This window comes from Thunnus albacares, chromosome 5, assembly GCF_914725855.1.
Source record: "Thunnus albacares chromosome 5, fThuAlb1.1, whole genome shotgun sequence".
Lineage (NCBI taxonomy): Eukaryota > Metazoa > Chordata > Actinopteri > Scombriformes > Scombridae > Thunnus > Thunnus albacares.
This window is the reverse complement of record NC_058110.1, coordinates 25,379,976-25,398,746: the sequence shown is the minus strand read 5'-3', so window position 1 is coordinate 25,398,746 and position 18,771 is coordinate 25,379,976. Positions and strand designations below refer to the sequence as shown.

The following is an 18,771-nucleotide window of genomic DNA, read 5'->3' as shown; positions in this document are numbered from 1 at the left end:
CTGCAGTTTGTCAGTTGTCTTTTGACTGAATGTGTTACTTTGAATCAGCATATAGATTTTTATTCAGTGTAGTCTAGAGCTGCAACGATTAGTTGATTAATTGATTAGTCGATGGACAGAAAATGTCTTCAACTACTCCGATAATCAAAAATTCCTTTTAAATCATTTTAAAGTAAAAAAAATCCAAACAATTTCCTTTCTAAGGTTCTCAAATGTGAACATTTGCTGCTTTTCCTTATCTGGTCATCATGGTAGTAAATTGAATATTTTGGGGTTTTTCAGCTGCTGGTTGGACAACAAGACATTTGATGACATCACTTTGAGATTTAGGAAATTGCAATAGGCTTTTTTTTTTTTTTTTTTTTAAATGTTTTGTGATGTTAACCATGCCAAACTATTAATCGAGAAAATAATCAGCAGATTAATCAATTATGAAAACAGTCATTAGTTGCAACCTTAGTGTAGTTTGCTCAGGTCAGATTGGTGTTATATTGGATGAAAACGACTTGGTTTGTTTGCATGTCACTGCTGCTCTAAAAATCTAAATTTAGCTGCACATCAGCACTGCGATAGTTTTCAGGCCATCTGGAAAACATTTTGTCCCTGAGGTGCTTCACTAAGCTCCTTTGACAGTTATAAACAACAGCTTATTTGTTAATGCATAGATTATATCTGCTGTTAAATTTTTTAAAGGCCCCCAAAAAGAACTAAATAGTTTTCCAAAGTCTGAATTTGGATTGGTGCATATTTAAATTAAAAAGTAGCAAAGCAGTAGAATCATGTCGGTGAAAGCAAAGTGTTCTTGGTAGAGGGCTCGAGCTTTAAGACCTCACAGTATCTTACAATACTAAAGCTGTGTTCTGTCTGGCTGGAATTGTAATCAGTTAAAAAAAAAAGTGCAAAAAATACAATGAGCCAAACTATAACAAGTAATCCTCTAGTTTTTAAGTACTGAACCACAAATAAGTACTTTAAAAAGTAAAAAAAAAAAAATCCTATCAACTACGGTATGTCCTATACTTTAAATAAATCCAGGAATTGTTCTTGTTTGTCTTATCAAAATGTTTTTTTTTGTTTTTTTTTGCTAGCTCTTTCATTGGCCATTTTTGATGTGTAAACAACCAGGATACAATAAATTACTTCCTGCTTCTGTTTTTTTTCTTCTAAAATATTGTCTCACAACATACCTCAGGCAGTTGAAAAAAGAAACAAACTTTAATGTCACCAAGACAGGCATGACTTATGGCTTCAAGTGCATTAATAAACAGGTTATGCGTTGGCTTTTAGTTTTCCAGTTTAGTACAGAACCTAACCTTGATAAAAAGTTGACTTTTTAAAAGTGGAAAATGCTCTGTAGAAAGACAGTCATTCTTTCTGGATTAAGGCTTTTTGAGGTTGTCATTGGCAGGTAAACCCTGAAATACTCATTATTATCACTCTGCTCATCACTCACCCTAACCTTAACTTCACAGCCATCTTATATTTTGAGGTACAGGTTTTTAGCTCAGACCTGAATTCTTCTGACTAGCTCTGCCTTTCAAAGAGCAACCACATCATTTATACTACACCCAAACAACAGCAATCAATAATATCTTCGTATTTGTCATTTTGTAGACAGTGACTTTAGAATGAGAAAGCTCCCCTTCTCCTTGGTGGGTATGTCAGGTGTGGAAAAAATCCCTTTCTGGTGACGTGCATTCTGTAAAACATAACAAAATAGAAAATATTACGAAGGATATGTTGGTTAGAGCATATTAGTAAGCCAATACGGTTAAAACAATATTTGATTACATTTTTTATGTCAATAAATTCATTATTTATAGAATATTTTCTGATACATTCTCACTTACATTCATCCTTCATCATCTTCTTAAAGCTCCTCTCCATCTTCCTCTTCCCACTGAGGTAGCTCCTCTTCAGGTGCTTCATCCTGCTGTTCTTCCTCCCCTTCCGATATCTCTTCCTCTACATTAAGTTTCTCCTCCTCGAGCAGTGACTCCTCCTGAACTTCCTCTCCTTCAGATGCTGCCGCCGCCGCCGCCTCCTCCTCATCAGGTATCTCCTTTTCTGTCTGTTCTGGCTCATGTTGCTCTGTCTGATCCTCTTTTACTGCCTCCACCTCCTCTGCAGGAGCAATTTCTTCTGGTGCAGCGTCCTCCTGCTCAACAGGAGCTTCTGCAGCTGCCTCCACTTCACTTGCCTCTCCCTCTTCTTCTACTGGGTTGGATGCCTCTTCTTCTACAGCTGCAGGAAGTGCCTCTTCTTCAGTTGCTGCAGCTGCCTCTTCATGAGCAGCAGGAGCAGTTTCTTCATCTGTCTGCACCACAGGCACAGCAAGAGGTTGAGTTTCGCCCACCAGCTAAGACAAGGAAACCAATAAAATATATAAAGATCACAGATGACTGGAGTCTGGACACAAAATCATTTACAGCTCTGCTATCTGGACAACCAGGTGACTCGGTAAATGGGTTGAGAGAATTACAACATATAAAACATGATCTATACTGCATGACTGTAAGTGTAGATGTGAATCCATTAGAGAATCTATGCCAGGCAATTAGTTTCTTCAAATTAATGAGATGAAAAGCTCATTATGGTTCCCTCTGGGGCACACAGTGAACAGAAATAGTAAAGAGATCATGTGAACTGACAGTTTGTGTGTTAAGGCATGTCCATGCCATTACAATTCAAGTTTAATCTCATCATATACCACTAACTGTTTTGAGAATGTCATTATATCTAAATAGTCTTCTCTTTACATCTGTGACCCAAATTTAAGTAGTTATTTCAGTGAGGAGGAATCTGATTGGCTTGTGTGTTGGTTACCTGGGTAACCTGCGTCTGTATGTTCTCCAGCTGAGCCCTGAGTTCAGAGTGTAGACTCTGGGCTGCTGAGTTCTGATCCTGCAGACTCTGACGTACCGTATTGAGCTGTTCCTCCACACCGGCCTGCTGGAGCCGCTGGGACTGTTCATTCTCGAGCAACTCTCTGAAACACAGAACAAACTTCATTGTTTCAAAAGATGTTTTATGCAGTTAATTGTAAAGACAGAAATTGTGACATACAGTATAATATGACACATGGTTACCTATGTGCCCTATGAAGCCTAAATCTTTACTGTTAAAAGGCACCAATAAACTTACAATTTTCTTTGAGTCTGACATAGGCAACAATAGCCTGTGAACCACATTTCCATGATGTTTGCATAAGCTTCAAAGAGTGCAGATTTTACATACAAAAGAAATTTTACACAGAGCATTCAGCTCCAGAAATCATCAATACAAAGGAAATGTTTATACAGATCAGGGCAATCTCACAATGTGAATATGAGGCCTACCAACACTGGCCTAGAGTAACACAGAGACGCAGACAGTGGCAGCCAGAAGGGCTTTAACAAAGTCAACATAACGTTATGGGTCAGAGGAGGTGAGCTATTTTCTCCACAGCATCACAGCTTTTTCCACAACCTACCTGACAGTAGCCATCTCCAGTGTGCTGGCCTCCAGCTGAGCCTGATAAGTGTCCAGCTGCTCCTTCAGGCTGAGCACCTCAGCGGTCTGTCCATCCAGGGTGGCACTCAGCGTGGCAACCTGCCCGACTCTCTCATCCAGCTTCGATTCTGCTTCTCCCAGGCTCCCTGTCAGGACCTCAACCTTGTGGGACAGTTCGGCACTCAGCATCACCAGGCCCTCCACCTGAAGCCTGACACCCTGAAACTCCTCATTCTTCTCCCTCAGCGTGGCCTGTAGCTGGCTCAGCTGCTCCAGAGACACTGTGGCTTGCTGCATCTCTGCCAGGCGTGCTTTCATCTCAGTGTGGAGCGACAGCACCTGAGCGGGGAGGTCAGATGTCTTGAGCTGCTCAGCTGTAGCCATGGCCATTCCCACCTGTTTCTGGGCCAGCGCATAAGACTCCTCCAGGGCATTCAGGCGAGCCTCCAGACTCTCGGAAATGTGCAGCTGCAACGAGACACACAGGAGTGATGTTGAGTCAAGCTGGCAACTTGGGAGTGACAATAATTCTCACTGGACTGGTGCTTCAATAGTTTCTTAACCACTGTCTCCAAAACAATTACAAATATTGTATTAATGGAGCCTCCCTTAGAGTCAGATTTGGCCATTTTATGTCAACTAAGTTCTAAGATGCCACTTTCATGTTCAATTCTGTCCGCTCTAGTAGTCAATTCACAAAAAGGTAATTGCTCCCTCTATATCAGGATATACTACTCAGCCCTATGCCAAAGGCTGCAGGCAGGGGCTGAAGGAGTAAGCATTTTTTTTAGAATCATTTTAGTAAGTTAATTCAAATTCTCATTATGTTGCAACTCATAATAAATCAAATATTATGGACTGTAGCCCCATAACTATCCATACCAAAATCTGAATCTTAACCAATCAGAAGAGGTCTGATCATGTATGGACAGCTCAGTACAACTATTTCCCTGCAACTAGAAGAGAAGTTACATGAAACAAACTAAATACTGGAATGGAGCAAAGTTGCGCAAGAAAGAAAGAAGTGATTTTTTTCCCCCCATTCATGTTCATCAGGAGCCAAACTCGGGCTATTAAGCCAACCAAGGCTGCGCTGGTGTAACTTTTGCAGTGCCACATTGATGAGTCATGAAAAATACATTTTAGGTGGTACCGGAAATGTTTCAGAGACAAGACTGAGCTAGCAGAGTTGCTCCCATACAAAGTTTTTGCTACACTGACCTCCCTGAACCTCATTTGAAAGGTAGAGTCGCAGGAGGGAGAAAAGGAGCGAGGAGTGGATTTGTTTTGGTGAAGTGCTTCAAAAACATCTTGCTCATCTCCCTACAGTTGCCTGCAGCAACTTCAAAATAGTTGGAATACCAGGAACTTCATAGGTAGAGTGACGCAACAGCCATTAGCTTCAGTTTACGGTGACATAACAGGGTCAGTTCATTCATGCAGATACATAAAACTAGAAATGTAACTATAATAGGGCTGCAACTAAATTATTTTCATTATCAATTAATTGTTTTAATCATCTATAAAATATCAGAACTTAGTGAAAAATCGCTGATGATCACCTAATCAATTGTTTGACTAATTGTTTCAGCTCTAAATTATTTCTTAGAGCAATACTATTAATAGGGAAGATGCCCACACTAATATTTATTTACACATATTTACAGTGTCATGAAATCCAGAAGAAACAAGACAATAATCAATCTGTATTTCCCTACAATCTTTCAGGCTGTAAACAGCCTCTGAGCTGGTGTTCAGTATCCAAAGACTAAATTTAGCCCTGGCACACTACTGTCTTGTTTATTATTATTTTGGGCAGCATCCTCTGACAGCATGTTCTTCATTGGTATTATAATACAGTTACTTTCCACACAGTGAGAGCTTTGACAGTGAACTTTGACAGTGAATAGACTTTCTGTATTTGAGTCACTAATAAAAGTCCCTGTCCCTGCATTTGTAGGTCAAGAGTAATCCTCATTACAAACGTCAGCAGCAGTGTGGATGTTGGAAATAGCAACGTTTTGTAGCCACTCACACCAGCAGGGGTCTTTGAAATCTGATAAGAGGCCTGCTCTTCTTTCCTTATTTGCAACTAGCAGCATGTGGTGAGGCCTTTACCTGTTTTTTTTTAGTGTTTGTGAAAATAATGGCCCATGAAAATAAGATTCATAGTGTATTCATAATATGATACAGGTCATTAGATGAGGCACACTGTGCTGCTGATGCCTGCAAACTCAGGTGACAAACCACATTTATTTATTTATTTATTTATTTAAGTCCTTACCTTTCCACTTGACTGTCGCATTTCTTCGTGGGAGGACTGTAATTTCACTATCTTCATCTGCATGCCCATGAGATTGTCAGTTAAGTAGGTTAAAGTTTGGTGCTGTTGGAAACAGAACCATGCGCCTGTGGCACCGCCAATTACAATCATCAGAAATAAAACGAAGAGAAGAGCGTAATTATTACTCCCTCCAGAGCGAACTTCTGACTCCATAACTTCATTTTTGAAAAAGTTATCTTCATGTTTGTGGTTGCCTTTCCCTCTCCGATGTTTGGCAGTCATTTTCCCCTCAAAGGACACAATGTTCTAGCGAGGCAGAGAAGGTGATATTCAAGGAAACGGTGGGTCAAAAACAGCCTTGGCCGAGGTGTTAGCGGGGATTTACTTCAGATGGCTCCTTTAAGTGGCGCTGCGTAAATTGGCCTAGTTTAAATCACCGCACAATAAAGTACCGAGAGGCTGCAGCGAGTTCGTGATGAGGAGGTTGAGCTGGAGATGAGAAAGGGAGGCGTGGACCGTAGGTAGCGTGCTCGTCCATTCAGGAAGAGCAAGGAGGAGTGGGGGCGCCCGGCTGCCACCGGGAGTGGCTGAGCCTCCGCCACCATGTGCGCTGCTGTCATCTAATGAAAAGACTACACGTCCGGCAGTCTGCTACTGTGCGCTATTTTTTACTGCAGCTGAGGCCAGAGCTGATGCATGTGGCCTGTAGCAATTGCACTCTTCTGTCGTAGGCTAGTCTGGGTTATAATAATCACTGAGCTATAAGAATAAAGTTTAAATGATACATTTGTTGTGATCCTGTCAATTAATTATCTTAACCTTTTCATGCAGTAGCACAGTGTCCTTTTAAAATGTGGCTATGAGTCATTCACATTCAACGGCATGCACAGACCGGAGAAGACACATTTCTATTTAAGGTCACCTTCATTTTCTTAATTGTCAACATCTTCTTGGCCTTTGCTGCCTTCTTATATTATTCTTATCTGATATTATTATAAATTTATATCTCTTGCTAATCTTCATGATGTCTAATTAACTATTTTTTTCTTTCTTTTTATATGAATATTATCAATTGGTGCAGCAATACTCAGTTTATTTTATGTGTCTCTTGTTTTACCCTATTTTGTTTTAGTGTGTAATTTAATTTTAATGTTTAATTTGTTTCCTTTTCAAAGTATCCAATAAAGTCAATTAATCAATCAATCAATTTCCCAATTCACATCTGTTCCACTTCTGTTTTTATGATGTTTGCATATGTGCAAATTAAACTAAACTAGATTAAAAACACCCCAAACTGCACCAGATTGCTAAAATTGGACTGTAAATTACTTTATTGATCACTTGGGGCACGGTATTTTAAGGCCCCTACACACCATTGGTCCACCCACACAGATGTTTCCAATTATGTTGCCTAATTAGCACTCTTCTCAGAAACTGTGTGGGCATGTACAAACTTGATTGATATTTCCTTCACCCCTCCCTTGCAATGAGGAACCACTGAACACAGTGCAAACCAACGTTACATGGTGAAATTCTCCTGGAAATTGCAATACTGACTTGCAAAAAAGCAACAAGGAAAAATGTACTGTAGGGGTGGGACAGGAAGTTTAGTCTTTTCTAGCTGTTGATAAATGTCTGTGGAGGAGAAAAGCATTGCTACTGTATAGTTTCACTAATAAAACACACTACAATGATTATTTCCTCACACAGTGCATCAGTGTTAAGTTGAACAAAGGTGAAATCTGAACAGAGCCAGCTGGAGAAATAGAAAACACATGCCTCGTGTCTTCCAGGCTTCAATAATGGGAGTCTTTGATAGCCCATAGACGTTGGTGTCACACAATTCCCAGCATAGCTCTACCCATTTTCTAATCAGCTGTGTTAATTAAAAGCACCTGTGTGGGTGTGCAGGGCCTTTAAATATATGCCTGCAAATATTAGACCATCAAAAACAATCACACTTAATTTATAGTCCCTGAAATTATTATGTCAAGGACGTCATAGGCAACTAACAGCTTTTAATATTTCATAAGGTTATCTTAATTACTTTTAACAATAGCATCACCTTATAATTTATCTATAATTTTGTCACCCTGTTTTTCCATACTGCGATTTTGCTATCTGGTCTATTCTGTACACACAACATCTATTGCATGTCTGTGTGTCCTGGAGGAGGGATCCCTCCTCTGTTGTTCAGCCTGAGGTTTCTTCCATTTTTTCCCCTTTAAATGTTTTTTGGGGGGAGTTTGTCCTTATTCAAATCATCTAACAAAATAGGATGTTCTATGCTGTACAGATTGTAAAGCCCCCTGAGGCATATTTGTGATTTGTGATGTTGTGTTATACAGATCAAATTGACTTGACTTGACAGCCGTTTTGACAGCATACATCATGACAGAACAAAGCATCTGTTATATTTTTTCTTTGTTCCGTTTTGTCAAAATGTCAAAACATTTGCTTTAGTGTTTCTTAGCAAAATGCATATCAATATGCAAAATGCTTTACAGTATTTTTTCACATGAAACATTTGACTGATGCACAATATATTAATATAAGCTTTTTTTCATAGAACACTGGAGAAGCAGGTGAAAATAATAAAATGAATGATGACTGATTCAGTTTCAGGCTCCTTATTGAGACACTTAAACAGAACAGAGCCATCATTAATGTTATTAGTAACATCTGCGTGTCCTATTAAGTCAAAATGTCTACTGTGAAAAACGTCTATTCTGCTGTAATATTTGTATTGTAACCCTCATAGGAATATTGTATATTATTTATGAAAGTACTTTCTCAAAAAGATTCATCAGTTAAAGTAGAATCTGATGGATGTAAAAACAGACAGTCACAGTATCATTAGTGTTATGTAGCTGCTGTAAAATAAATATAGTTACACAAGCTGCTGTGCCACTGTATCAGAGATCATCTGGAAAAAGATTATGGCAGATCACATCCATCTCCACGTTCTGCATGAATTTTCTGATTTGAATCACTTGGCTAAAAACTCAGTCAGTGGAATGCTTATGAAACCAGGAGAACAATGTTTCATTTGAGGAATCATTTTATTTTAATGTCAGTAGCATCCAAATAAACACAATGTTACATTTTTATTTTTTCGTAATGCAACTGGGGCATTAAATCCAAGCAGCACAACCACTTCAATTCAAAAATCATGTATTAGATATCTAAACTTAAAAATAAATGCTGCTCATACAGTTTTGTGTTGTCCGTACAGTTTCTTCACTCTGTATGGGAGATTAAAAAAAAAGATTTAGCATCATTTAGTATCTTTTTTCCCCACATGTCCTTTTAGTTAAAGTGCAGGTGTGCTTCCCTCTCACCTCTGACGTTGAGTACGGTGGAGCATTCAGCCCGTCCAAGGGCGTTCTCTGCAGTGATGGTATACTCTCCCATGTCTTTTGGGCCGACGCGGATGATTAACATGGAGCAAACTCCGCAGGTGTTGGAGATGTAATAGTTGGCATCAGTGTTTATGCTGATGTGATTTCGATACCATGTGATACGAGGTGTGGGATCTCCTTTCACTGCACAGCTCATGTAGCATTCATAGCCTTTAGGTGCGGTGTGAAACTTCAAAGGTACAATGAAGGTTGGAGCACATCGCAAATCACAGTCCTTTGTGGTTGGTAAGCTCACCACAAACTTTTCTGCAAGGGAAGAGAGATCCAGTGAGATCTATTATCTGGAGAATCTATTCTAGCTTTGTTTGACACGCATTCGACACACAAACACAACCTTTCTTTCTCTCCGTCCCCCAGGTCGGTGACTCAGAGGGTGCGGATTTGCCCATGTCATTTTTGGCATAGACACGGAAATGATATTCCCTCCCATGCATGATATTGCAGACTGTGAACTTGTTATTGAAGAGTCTGTCAGCCACTGTAGCCCATGTGCGTTTAGTAGAGTCTAGTTTGGACACTGTGTAGTGGAGGCGGTCATCACGCTTCTCATCAGGAGAAGGTGCCCAGACCAGTGTCACTGTTCCAGGCACGTTTTCTTCCAGTTCTACTGGTCCAGGAGGCTTTGGATCATCTGTAACGACAGGAAATTTTACTGGCATCAGTTCCATTAACAGATGAATGTGAAATTGATTTTTTGATTTTTTTTTGTTTTACCTGTGACCCTGACTTCTGTACTGAATGTCTCCTGTCCTGCCAGATTTTTCACCAAAATTGTGTAGATGCCTGAATCAGAGCGCTCAGAGGAGGGGATCAACAACTGTGACGAGCCATCAGAGTTACTGATTGTTACTCGCTTTGTCACTGGCACGTTGTCCTTTAGCCACATAATATCTGGCCGTGGTAAGGCCTGGAAAAAAAGAGCATTGGAAATATCTTAATATAGTGTCTGTTGGGTTTTCACTCTTGTTTAATTTTGTATATGAACAAAAGCATTTGCCTCTGTATGTTACCAATAATAAAGCTGAAGTATAAATCTCACCTCAAAGTTTATTGTGATCCTGACAGAGTTTCCTGCCCTCACCACTATGAAACTCTTCATCCTGTGGTTTGTGAACTTTGGCCTCACTAAAATGAAGAACACATTTTTTAGAGTACAAAATGAGTGGTCAGTGATTTAGTTATATTTTAACCTCAAAATCATGCAGTTCTTAAAAATATTAATGCATAGCTGCAACTAACCAGCAACATAGTGTTTCTGTTATTTTAAAAGAGCTGACCTACCAGGAGAGGGCATTGCAATGACATAGTTGGCCAACTCCTCGGGAGCACTCTCTCCTCCATCATTAGTCGCAATCACTCTCACCCAGTACATGTCCATGGACTTAAGGCCTTTAACGCTGAAGGAAGTCATGATGATGGGGATGCTATTACAGCGGGACCATTCAATGCACTCTGCTTGACGTATCTCAACAAAATATCCTTTAGCTTCATCCTGTATGCCGGGTTTATCCTCAGGTTTAGTCCAGGTCAGGACCAAATGGGTGTAAGAAGTTTCTGTCAGCTTCAGGCCTGTAACTTTACCAGGAGGCTCTGGGGAAAACAGGGAGAATGTCACAAAATGTAAACTAATGCAATATCAAGTATTGAATATTTATACAGTATACAATCTATATCATGGAATTTAAAAAATATATATTCTTCGTAACTTTTCATGATTTTTATGACATATTTTCCATATTGTTGTGTGCATTATGGAGAAAGAATTGCAACACTTACTCTTAGGATCTCGTGCAAAAACAAACTCAGAGGGGTTGCTACATTCACCAGCTCCTGAGACGTTTATAGCAGTAACTCTGAATTCATATTCCAGACCTGCCACAACATCCTTCACTGCATATTTCTTCTCTGGAAGTAGTTTTAGAGAAACAACATATATCACTATTATGGTCTACAATGGCATCAGTTTTAACTATAGTGAAATAAAATAAAATAAAAAGCATCACCTTTTATTGGCTCATCCAAAGCATTGACAACAGTCCAGAGATTACTTCCCTTCTTGCGCTTCTCCAAAATATAGCCCAGGATACGTGAACCTCCTTTGTTACTTGGTGAATCCCAGGAAAGGTTTATGCAGTCGTCATAGGCGCTGACCACCTTTGGAGGTGATGGAGAGCCAGGAAAGGCTGAAACATGCAGGAAAAAAACCCCCAAAAAACATCACTAGTAAAGGTTGTAGTCAGACAGATTTAACTTTTCTTGTGTATATTGAGACTGTATTTACATTTAAAAAGCAGCAATATTCTGGTCATGTTACAGATGAAGCAAACATATGCTTTGCCATCAGGGATTTAAATTATAAAGGTAAATCCTTTGCTTTTAGAAAAGTGCAGTATACATACAGTATAAACTTTATTATCCCTATTCTTATTATTATTTACATCAGCCCTGAAATAATTAAGTCTCTTAACTGATTAGACAAGTGACAGAAAATGAATCAACAGCAGCTATTTAATTAAGTTACTTGTTAAGCAAAAATGCCAAACATGTTCTGCTTCTCAGGTTTCTCTTATATCACTGTGAGTTGAATATTTTTTGATTTTGGGATGACAGAACAAGCTATTTGACTATTTACGGTGCTCAGTCCATTAGTCATAGGTAGATAAAGAGACAGATAGATTTATTGAATGAATGATACAACAGTATTAACTTATGTCTCATTCCTCACAAGCTCAGTCATACAGAGTGCAGTAGAGTATAGACCAACAGTATTCAGGGAAGAGAATAATAAAAAAAAACATTTCACACAGGAGAAGGCATTATGACATTGAATCAGCTGATTATCAAATAGGTCTTTTTCACAAAATTCATTTTTTTTTTACATGATGAAGTATAAAAAGCACAGGTGTTAGCTGTTGTTGGGTCCATTTAGCTGCTTTGGTTTCACGGCCCTCGCTGGGACACTTGAATAGGAGCCATAATTGATGTTTTAGTAACACCTGTGCCTTTCCTACAGGCCAAATTTCTGCAATGACAAATTTAGATTCAGCAGTGTCAAACCATGTGAAAGACATATGTTCACAAGTTTATAGTCTATTGATATTTGATTCTGATATTTTGTTTGCTTGCTGCAGACCCTTAATTGGCATCTGCCGCACCTGCCTTTTTAGCTAATTGAGTACAACCGCCCATCTGAGTGTGACCGCACAGTACTGGTCCATTTATGAGCCACCCAGAGCGAGGACTTGGGGAAGCAGTTAAAAATTGTCTTTACTGAGCAGAAGACGGGTAATTTTCGTTATGAGTCAGTATGACAGTCTTTAAGGAGTTCTTCTTACACACCCATGGGGCACTTCCGGGTCTGAAAGAAGGAACGTTTTAGTTTTTACCGTTTTATTTCTCTTTAGACATCCATGCTCGAAACATGGGACATGTGGAGTCCCCTCGAGACGGGAGTCCACACACCAATGGATGTAGTCACGGTGGTATGTCCATTCATTTTTACAGTCAAGTGTTTGCTGAGCTAAGTTCGCCTAGTAGCAAACTTTCCTTAATTAGCTAATGTCCGCTAAGTTAGTACTGAACGGTTTTTAAATGAGAAGCACAGACTTACTAGTTCCACCCATTTCCTTACTGCGCAGTTGTCTTAGTTTGTCTTCATGATGTTAGCTTTGGTTTTATGTTAGAGTCTGTGTTTAATTATTTTATTTGTAAGTGACCATGTAAGTTACAGTGTTAAACATAAATGTTACCATTTGATGTACTGTACCAGAGTTAGTTTATAGCTAATTTTCATCTGCAGTCACAATTAAAACATATAACAGCACAATAACAAACAGTAGTAGTCATAACTATTGAAAATAGCATGCAAATGTTTACCAGCAATGTTAGTGTCTGCAAATAAATGTTTACATGAAACTAGTATGCTATCTTAAATTTGAGATATTAGCATGTTGATATTTGGTTGCATGTTAGGATATTAGTCCATTTACTACACTACTAACTACACCTGATAACAAAACTAAGCACATTGGGACAGCTTAGGCAACTCGGTTAACTTGCTAACATTAGCAGTTATGCCAGCCACATAATTACACTAAATACCACATAAGTTACTGTAGAAAGATATAGGCCTATATGTAGTTAATGCATCTAATGCTCCAGACTCCATCAGTTGGTGTGAATTATTTGCTCTTAGTTGATCCCCTTTTGTTTTCTAATCCAATAGTGTAATTGGAAAAAAAAAATAACTTAAGACATTTTCAACACTAGACTTTCATTTCTATTTGAGGGGAGACCCAAACTTCTGTTAGAATATCTGCAGACCGGCTGGTATTGGATAACTGATGGGTTGTGTGGTTTCGCCAACAGTGATGGAGCTTTCTACTATCCAAGCTTAATTACTGTTTTCTAACAGCAACAGCTTGTGGAGAAAAGCTGGATCAAGACCTTGGAGAGGACTGTTTCCAGACTTGTCAGGGACTACTTTCAACTCTGGCCAACGCTTCTGTTGAGTCTTGTCGACTGGTGAGACTGATAGCCTTGATGGAGAACTTATACTTACAACACACCACAACACTCCACCAAAGAAGACTGCCCCATGTACTTCTTTTTCAAGCAGACCTTCAAACAGTAAGTGCAAGTAATTGTTTTTTGCCTTCTGCTTGTGTTGTGTTGGCCGCTGTGCCATGCTGGGCCTGTGCTTGTTGTGACCTTTTAAAATTGTATCTTCTCTCCTGACTTTTTATTGTGCCATCACTGTTGGCTTTTGTGCCATAAGTGCGATTTTCTGTCTGAAGGATTCATAGATTTAAACACATATTGAACACAGTGGATTTTGAGCTCTGGAAAGGAAAATAAGATCATTGCTGCCTGTTGACTGTAATTTTATATCAGATTGCTTGAAGTTTTGACTTGCAAGATTTTATAACCAGTACCAAGGACAACAGCATTGCTTTACTTAGGTTACCTTAGGTTATAGTTACAGGTTCTATGGACATCAGAGTTTGGTGCAGGTAAATTTTAGATTTAGACTATGTGTTTCTTAAAAAATCTACTCTAAAAGGGCTTTTTAATCATGTTTTATCATGGGATATTCTGGCTGTCCTTACAGCCACTGTTTGCCATTACTACAAGTTATTAATATAGATTAAACAGTAAATGGGTGCTCTGGTTTCTCACACAGGCCACAGACATGAACGCTATGTGAATTGAAAACTCAAACTTTATTACCCGTGGGTGTTAATTTGTCTGCTTACTGTGTGTGTGGTGGGCCTGTGATTTACTTACCATGTGATTTATTTGCCCCCTGGACTCCGGATATAATAATGGGCATAGATAATGGTTGGACAGCACAGAGTGCCAGCAGAAGATAACATCACAAATAGGCTTTGGAGTACAATTTGTTACAGTAAAAGCAGTGAGGTGTAGTAATAAAAAGTGAAAGCTCATTAGGTATAGTTTATCCTCTATTACATCCCTGTCTTTAGTGTTAGTGGGTGGGACAATTTGACATCACAGATATCACACTGGCTCCAGTATATCTCACCAAGCGTGCCAGCTTGCATGTCGTCAGTCTCCATCGCTTCACTTATACCCTCTGCAGTCACTGCGCGAATACGGTAACAGTATTTTCGGCCACGGTCCACGTCTGTATCACGATAGCTGGGCACACCTGGGATTTCCCCTATTTTCTTCCAGGTGTTTCGTCCAACCTGCTGCCGCTCCATTATGTAGTTAATCACTGGTGAGCCACCATTGTCCTTTGGAGGCCTCCACCTAAATTCAATACTTGTAGCTGAGCTCTCTGTTACCTCTGCAGGACCCAGGGGTGGGGTGGGTTTGTCTGAAACACAAATGTATTTGAAATTTCTTATGTGTGAGTGAGCTGATACTTATTACAGAGGAAGTCATATTTTTCGTTTAGAGGTGGTAAAATTTGACAGTTGTAATGTTGACAGCAATGGCTGATGCAGCAGAAGATAAAGTAGCCTATATTTTTTTCAACGTATGTATTTTCAGACCACATCTTTAACCGGTCACGTCATCACAACCTGGGTTTGTACTTAAAGTAGAAGAAAAACAACATTTTCCAGTTAGTAATATGATAGTTTTGGAGTTGATGGTTGCACATTTGGAAAATAAGTACCTGAATCGGTCCAGGCACAGATGGGCTTAGGGAAATGTGACACCCTTTTCACCTTACAGAGAAGAGAGTGGCCTCATTTGTACCATCATGTGGATGAGCTATGAAGCTTTTAAGCACACTACTGTTTGCTGTTCTTAAGATCTTGCAAGAGCAAAGTACTTCTTACTAGACAACTTCCTGCACAAATCACATCCTTTGGCATCTATAAAGATAAGGATTTTCTTAAAAGAGTTGGACATTGAGTTAATAATTTCCTTTAAATTGGACATTTTTATTGTTGTGGTTTATGGGTTTTTGTTTTTGCAGCTGTGGAGAAAAAAATTCTGTGGGTGAGAATTTCTGTTCTGTTTAATTCCTTTGTTGTCCTTCAGTCACTCACCGAGCACAATCAGCTGTGAAATTGCCTCAATGAAGCCATGTTCGTTCTTGAGCTTGATCTTGATCTCTCCTGTGTCCTTTCTCTGGCATCTGCTCAGCAACAAGCGGCTGTGACTTGCAGATTTCTCTATCTTTGTATTGTTGTCATCTTGGAGCTCTTCTCCCTCTCTGTACCACTTAATCTTTACGGGTTCGTGGCCAACAAAATGCAGTTTAAAGATGGCATTGTGCCCCACTTTTACTGTCACAGGCTTGCTGTAAGCACTGAGGTCTTCAGGGTCAAACCTTGGGGGATCTAAAAAAAAAAAAAAAAAAAGGACCAGTTTGGGTCATTTCAATGCTTATATGCTGTTCAGCTGGGATTGGATTTAATGTTAACATTATTATATTTACACCTGTAGCTGTAAATATAATACCAAACAGCATTATTGTTATTATGAAGAATTCTCAAACCTTTGACGTTGATCATCGCCTCCGTTTTACGACCGTCTGCCTCAAAACGGTATTTGCCAGAGTGCTCTTCCTTGCACGTGATTATGACTAATTTATGGATAGTGCCATCTTTAGTGACTGTGAAATTGTCATCTGGGGATATCTGATAGGAAAGGAGGCAGACAGATGAAAATAAATCAATTGAGCAACAACAATTGCAAGTTAAGTCATTATTCAAATCAGCAAAACTGCATGGCCCCCTAAAGGGCTTAGTGTCCAGCTGTGTTGTGTCCCACATAGGCCTAGAGTATCTAAACATCTGTCACATGTCTGAGGTACAGATTCCCCATCAGTGGGGTGATAATACACTTTTGTTTTTTTGGGGGGTGGGGGGGGCATTTGCCCTATACTGTATCGGCCTGAATATAAGGCAACCCTGATTATAAGAAAACCCTCCTCAAAACTTGTTTTTGGGAAAAAATACTTTTTGAAGATACATCACTGCGCAGTCACATCCGCACACACTCCTGTCATACTCTTGAAAGGGGTCAAAATGATTTTCTTCAGCAGTTAGCATTTTTCAGACTGTCTATCTTTGAACTCCCCATCATCTGTGACAGTGGTAATTGGCAGCTTGACAGATTTAGTCTGTGGTGCGTTCCTGCAGTAAAGACATCAGAAAAAGCTTTGGACTTGGGCTCAAATCGCAGGAGGATGTTTGTTAAAGGCGAAATGTGTGTCAAAATACCATTTCAAATTAAATATTGTCGTGCTGCAGAGATATCCTGGCCTACACGTCATATTCTACAGATCTTTGTTTGGTACAGATCTCCAGAGCACACTATAATCATTTTAATGTTTTACAATTAAAATGAGAATAATGATGTAAAAATAATAATTCCCTCTCATATCGCAAATCATATCACAATTGTAATGTCAGTCAAAATAATAGCTATTAGGTAGTATTTCAGAATCTTTCAGCTCTACTTTGGACTCGTTTGCACTTGTCATGTATTTATTTTCTCCGCAGCAGAAAAATCACGTAACATGAAACTCCTGCAGAAACTACTGCAGGTTAAACTGCGAAACACTAACGAAACACTTTTAAGGCTGACTGACTCTAACAGGCTCACTATTAACAGACTTTAAAACACTTGCTAGCAATATTAAGACTACAAACAATTCATAATGCAACACTCTGTAGGAATTGGTTTTACACTGGCGCTCTGTTCAAAGAGAATATCTGATGTTGTGAACATGTAAATTCTAGTCCTCAAATAAATATAAGATGAAACGTAATTTCCAGGATAAAATATCATCTCATATTCAGACCAGTACAGTATTTCTGATAGTGTGCAGTAAAGGGATGGACAGGAAATGTGAGGAGAGAGAGAGAGAGAGAGAGAGATGACATGCAGCAAAGGTCCCTGACTGACTGAATTGAGGATGTTGAAGTTATATGGTACGTGTCCTAGCCACCATGACTCTCATCTCGTGCATTATCTTGATGGACACCAACACAGGACTCAAGAAAATGAGGAATTTGACCTTTAGACCTAACCTTTTTGCCGTCTCTGAACCAGGCTCCCTCACAGTCTTCACTGCTGACCTTGCATGTGAACTCAGCAGCCTCACCGATGATAGCATTTACATCAGAAAGTCCACAGATGAACTGAACCCCTGGATCTAACATACACAACAGTGAGCAGTTAGGCAGTATAATTGATTATTTTGATATGCATCCAAAACTAAACCTGTTAGTCACGTTCACACTGAGGAGGAATAGCAGAAAATTTAATTTTGTTGTTACCAGTTATTTCATGATGACTCATAATTCTTGTTTTGTTTTTTTCCCCATTTGACTTTTTCAGATAGTTTTCAGTCTCTGCTGGAAGGTTTTTCATCACTTTGCTCCTTCCATGTGATATATTTTCCCTTCCTGTGCTATGAATATTTATACCCTCAATGTTTTCTTTTTTTTATTCGGTGTGGGTCAATATTTTTGTTAACAGATAACAAAAGAGAAGCACATGTTGATGACAAAACAATCTAGTTTTACAGTGTAGTTCTACTTCTGGAGAGGCTCTCTGCTGTGGCAAAACAGCATATCAACACTGAATACAGAGCAAGGGTTATTAACTACAAAATAATACAGTTAGCACTTCCAGAGTAATTGATTTGCAGTGGAGGCAATATTTTTTCTGACTTCTCACTAAATGGAATGATGATTTAATTGTTGTAATGCTAGAAACTTGATATTTTGAATTTTCATGATAACAATGTTGAACAGTCTTTCATAATTGTGGACAGTATACAAATTGCCCAAGTAAAATTAAGGTTAAATATGCTTTATACAGCAAATTTGTATAAAGTACCATACAGTTATGGTACTGTATGTTATGATGAAGTAATGATTATTACTCAGCTCTGTGAATTCATGTGTTTTGCCAATCTGGGTGGTGGTTGGAACTCAAGAGTCATGCCTTTTCACTATATATACACAAATGTGTGAGCGATATTCTTGCACTGCAGAGCCTGACTGTCATAAAGGAACACTAGAAAGCTGAGGTTGACAAAACACACTATAGTACAATAAATAAAGGATCAGAATTTCCTAT

General features: G+C 39.1%; 2 protein-coding genes across 3 annotated transcripts in view; both read right to left on the bottom strand.

The window, feature by feature from the left end:
- Positions 1-1,196: 1,196 nt before the first annotated feature.
- Positions 1,197-6,671, bottom strand: LOC122982515 (uncharacterized abhydrolase domain-containing protein DDB_G0269086-like). Of its 2 annotated transcripts, none has more exons than XM_044351860.1 (5): positions 5,777-6,671; positions 3,473-3,960; positions 2,827-2,989; positions 1,851-2,359; positions 1,197-1,699 (listed from the first exon to the last, which is right to left on the bottom strand). In XM_044351860.1, the coding sequence occupies exons 1-4, from the start codon at positions 6,056-6,058 to the stop codon at positions 1,871-1,873; spliced, it is 1,422 nt and encodes a 473-aa protein (XP_044207795.1). In that variant the 5' UTR covers positions 6,059-6,671; the 3' UTR covers positions 1,197-1,699; positions 1,851-1,870. The 2 variants fall into 2 exon arrangements, with proteins under 2 accessions (XP_044207795.1, XP_044207796.1); XM_044351861.1 differs by having other exon boundaries at positions 2,923-2,989; positions 5,777-6,654.
- Positions 6,672-8,841: 2,170 nt separating this feature from the next.
- The window catches only part of LOC122982286 (immunoglobulin-like and fibronectin type III domain-containing protein 1), a 28,097-nt gene continuing 18,167 nt past the window's right edge, over positions 8,842-18,771 (bottom strand). Inside the window, exons 13-24 of the mRNA XM_044351472.1 lie at positions 17,715-17,872; positions 16,175-16,316; positions 15,723-16,016; positions 14,744-15,040; positions 11,202-11,381; positions 10,975-11,103; positions 10,480-10,788; positions 10,238-10,323; positions 9,913-10,105; positions 9,533-9,829; positions 9,118-9,444; positions 8,842-9,021 (exon numbers count right to left, since the gene is read on the bottom strand). Coding sequence (XP_044207407.1) covers positions 9,017-9,021; positions 9,118-9,444; positions 9,533-9,829; positions 9,913-10,105; positions 10,238-10,323; positions 10,480-10,788; positions 10,975-11,103; positions 11,202-11,381; positions 14,744-15,040; positions 15,723-16,016; positions 16,175-16,316; positions 17,715-17,872 — 2,417 coding nt within the window. The 3' untranslated portion in view covers positions 8,842-9,016. The remainder of the gene's footprint in view (positions 9,022-9,117; positions 9,445-9,532; positions 9,830-9,912; positions 10,106-10,237; positions 10,324-10,479; positions 10,789-10,974; positions 11,104-11,201; positions 11,382-14,743; positions 15,041-15,722; positions 16,017-16,174; positions 16,317-17,714; positions 17,873-18,771) is intronic.